Source organism: Pezoporus occidentalis, unplaced genomic scaffold (assembly GCF_034315485.1).
Source record: "Pezoporus occidentalis ecotype Australia unplaced genomic scaffold, CSIRO_AGI_Poc_V1 ctg24, whole genome shotgun sequence".
NCBI classification, from domain to species: Eukaryota; Metazoa; Chordata; class Aves; order Psittaciformes; family Psittacidae; genus Pezoporus; species Pezoporus occidentalis.
The window spans coordinates 9116209-9120639 of NW_026914285.1; the positions used below are offsets into that span (position 1 = coordinate 9116209).

Genomic DNA, 4431 nt, shown 5'->3' on the forward strand with positions numbered 1-4431 from the left:
AAAGAAAGAAGAATAAATTTATGTCAGTCTTAGCATGGAATGAGATCCACTGGTTCACAGCCCCCTGGCAGAGAAACTGTTCCCCTCTCTTCATTGACATTCAGGCAATTCCAGGTATTTTTGAGAAGACTTTATAAGCTGTTCTTACTACTGTCACATACCGTGCGTGGCTGGGAATTTGTGTGGTAAGAATAGCACTACATGTAAGTATTCCCACTGCACAAATTATCTTAACAAGTAAATTAATTTATCAGTATATAACAAACACACTCCCTAAGGAGACGCAAGCCCATTTCCCACACTTGGACTTGTGCTCCAGTATTCATGGCTGTCCAAAGCCCTTATTTGAAGTTGATATTGTAATCACTTGGCTAGATCTATTGTAATGCAAATACAGAAAAAAACCATACATAACTGACCACCTTCGTTAAGCTACCTTTTGTCTTAAAAAGGCATCCCAGAAAAACTCTAACGGTCTATGAACAGTTTGACTCCATCTTCTCTAAGAAGTCCTTGACAAAGCAGTTTCTGTTTGTTCCTTGTGCCTCATAGTCTGTTATTAAGATGGTTTTCTTTCACATCATGTGTAATAGCTACAGTTAATAAAACAGGAGTTCATAATCCATTGTTAATGATCAATCACCAAAGCCTGGTCCCAGATCCTTTTTATTACTGTGGGTCTCAGCAAATTGCTCAGAAATGCCATTTTGTTTTTTAAAATTAGTGATGATGATAACTTACACCCATGCTGAAAAACACTGTCACAATTCAAATCAACAGGAAAAGAAATGGCAAGGTGATCAGGCATGAAAAGGAAGGGTCAGAATGAAACCAGGGGAAATGTTGAAAGGATCCCAACTCTGGAGGTGCTACAAGGTGACAACATAATTGGAAAGAAGCTTTTTGCCAAATGAAGTATACCAGCTGTAGTTGCCTCACAGGTCTTGGAAGTACTTTTTTAACCCTGTTAAATGTCAGTGTGTTGGTCCATACATTGCTCTGGAGAGACCTATCACTTTCTGGGGTTAACAGAAAGTTAACAGCTTTTTTATATTTGTGATAGTTTTATACCACAGTATGTGCTGCACTGGACTGTGCTGTAACATGAAATGGAGAGGGCTGGGGTTCTTTGTTCATTAGTTTGGTTTTTAATTGTTTGAACACACTGGGGAATGATCCCATTTTCCAAGCATTTTAGACGTAAATGTCTTGATTTTATATTCCTCCTGACCAGCAGTGGTTACAGACCCTGAGCGTAACCTCTGCTGGCACAGAGGCTGCCTTGTTTGCCTAAGCCTGGGTGAATGGAAGCTCCCCAAATGCTGCTGGAGCAGATGGAAATATTCTTACTAACTCTAATGCACCTTTGGTCAGGACCCCAGGCAAAAAAGATCTGGGACAAAGCCTAAGAAATTAGTACATTTCATCACATAGTCTTTGGGGACAGGATTCTAGAAATCGTTTTACTGCTCTGTATAATGCATACAGAAAGCTAAATCTGATGAAGACCTAAATGCCCATTCTTTGACAAATTCTGATACTTGCTTTTTTCTTATTATTTTTTTAATAAAAGTTTAACATCAAATGTCCAGTGTTGTTCAATTGCCAACATTTCTAAAGACCCAATTCTGATCCACAGAGATGGTTTGTTTCCATTATGATGTACTGTCTTGTTTAAAAAATGTGCTAAAATTTTATTTTGATAAGGTCAAAACATTATAGTATAATTTAAAATATTGGCTATAACATACTGTCAAATACATCTGTCACAATGCTATTGAAATCCATATTTCAAGGGACTATAAAAAAACCAAACAAAAAGTTAAGTCAAAGCAAAAGTAATACCTTGTCATAACGAATCATTCATGCATTATGGAAAAGAGAAACTTAGCAGGCAGTCGCTGCTGGAAAATCACTGTGTCTCGCCACACAATTCTCTGTTTTAGGCAAAACGGCATCTTTTGTTGGAACACTGTTCAAACAAGTTGAGTCCAGTCCCACTTTAGTGGTTGTTGCAGGACAGAAACTACAAACAAAATCATTACTTCTAGCAAAACGGCTCTTGAGCTGCCTGCAAAACTCTAATTGAAAATAGGCAGGTATGTGCTGTCCCTGGAATATCACAGCCTCCTTTGTATTTGTTTTCCAGGTTTTGCAGCAAGCAGTTTTGTGTTCACATTCTTTCTTTCTCCAGAAAGAAAGGAAAGGAAGAAACAAACAATGGTAAACTTTGTATTGTAACCCTTATAAGTTAGAAGTTCTTAGCTTTGTTTTATGCCATGCACAGAAATTATAAAGCAGCTGTGTCTCACAGGCAAATGTTAGGGAACTCACACATAGTCATTTAATCTGTAGCCGCTATGGGAAGCAGATGTCAGGGAAGAAGCATGGTTTCCCTTGTAGACAGTTGGTGGTCTATAGGAGGGAGCAGTCCTTCTTATGCTGCTGGGCTGCGTCTGGTAAGGTGTCTCGTTCCCGCGACACTGGCTTGATGTGCAGAGCAGAGCACCACCAAGGATCGTCAAAGATGCAGAGACAAAGCCAAGGTAAAGAGCTTGACCTATCTCATACTTCATCCCGCTGGGAAGCACGGGGTTGTAGAAATCTGTAACAATGTCGTTAGTGGTCCAAGAAACCGGTACCAGGCAGACAAGACCGGCCAGGATGAAAACGATCCCCCCAGAGACTGCGATGGAGGCTTTGGCAGAAGTCCCCTTGGCACACTGCGTGCACTTCATACCGATGACAGCAATCACACATGCCAGCGCAGAAAGGACGCAGGAAATTACCATCATGGCACGGGCAACTTGGAGGTCACGGGGCAGCGCCAGCTGGGAGTGGTGGACTTGGCACTGGTAGATGCCGGTGCTGTGCCAAACACACTCCATCCAAAGCCCTTTCATATAGGCCACAGCTGTTATAATATTGGTGCCTACATGTGCCGTTCGCCACCAGTGTGGCAGAATAGTAGCAATTAATGTCCCAATTAGGCCGAGCAGGCTTAGGGAGAAGCCAAGTAACTGAACAGCCGAGCTTGCCATGTTAATGTTTGTCCTGCCTAGTTCTCTTAATAAAGCACCTCCGCTTGAATTCCTTCGGAAAACATGAGCTTTTCTTGGAAGATATGCAGCTGTTTTACTTTGACACCTTCTGCTCTCCTAATAAAAGGTAATTGAGGAAAAAAGGAATTAATTATTACCCAAATGCATTACCTCTCCAGCCAGTAAGGTGCCTTCCAAGTGCAGTTAGTTCAATAATTAGCATAGTTATCGCTGTTAATCGTACTTTTGTGGAAGTAATGGGAAAGCAAGTTTCCCTCTTCGCTTATATAAACAGTCCTCTGTTGCCTGCTGGGAAGAAAACTCAAGACAATTTATGAAATGGAAAAAAAATGTTTTAAATGCAAATATTCCTCTTCCCAGCAGACTCTTCAAAAAAACAAACATAATTTTCTTTCTAAAGCAGAGAATTAGTTAGTGTTAACACTTGGAATGAATGAGATTTATGAAGTAGAGAACTGCAGGTTACTTTACATGATGAAAACATTCCCAGAAGGTCATAGCAGGACTAGGAAAACAATAAGGATATATTTGCTCAAAGTAAGGAGCAAAGAGAGTGATTTAAAATCTGTGGAAGAGGATAACAAGTATTGGATTAAAGTCGCTTTCCTGACTTGCCAGTATTTCTTGAGGCTGCATTTTAATAAAGCAACTCAAAGGGGAATAATTTTCATTAGCCTCTGTGGAGTTTCAGCTTATGATTTTAGGTTGTGGGTGAAATGACAGAATGTGAAACCAGATGTACATCATGGAGCTTCTGAGGAGCAACACCTTCACAGTTCGGTCATGTATAAACTCTAGATGAAAAACAAGGAATAGTAAATAACTCTTCCTTCTGTATAAATAGCAAATTAAGTGGTCTTTTCCAATGGCTGCCTTGCAAGGTCTGTTATACATCATGCATTATGTGTGTGGGCAGAAACCTGATATTTTAATATATAAAATAACTGTTGCGTCAAAATCCAACTTGGAATTCAGAAACAGAAACAAATTTAGGCTCTAATTCTACAAAGACTGATGCATGTGCTGAACGCATGTGTGTAGAAGAAAGCTTAAGTGTTTGCAGGACTGGGCCTGAGCAGGCGAAGGGAGTAAAACCATCTGGCCAAACTAATGAAGACCATTAGAATGACAAAATAACACAGAGGGAGAAAAGCGAAAGCTGGTTTACATTCCCTTTATCTCACTAATGAGGCAGGAGTGCTTGAGGTGAGTATCAGTGTTGATGTTTGTCTCCAGACCACTGTCACAGTATGCACCAATCTCTCCATAACAAGGTTGGGCATCTCTTCCTGAAGCAATCCAGAATCTGCCTTGAACAAAAGAAAAAGGAAAGGAAAAAAGAAAAAGGAAAAAAACTGGAAGGCACATG

General features: G+C 40.2%; 1 protein-coding gene across 1 annotated transcript; it reads right to left on the reverse strand.

The window, feature by feature from the left end:
* Positions 1-1053: 1053 nt before the first annotated feature.
* CLDN14 (claudin 14) lies at positions 1054-3131 on the reverse strand. Its single transcript, XM_062622301.1, has one exon. The coding sequence runs from the start codon at positions 3039-3041 to the stop codon at positions 2331-2333; it is 711 nt and encodes a 236-aa protein (XP_062478285.1). The 5' UTR covers positions 3042-3131; the 3' UTR covers positions 1054-2330.
* Positions 3132-4431: the final 1300 nt, after the last annotated feature.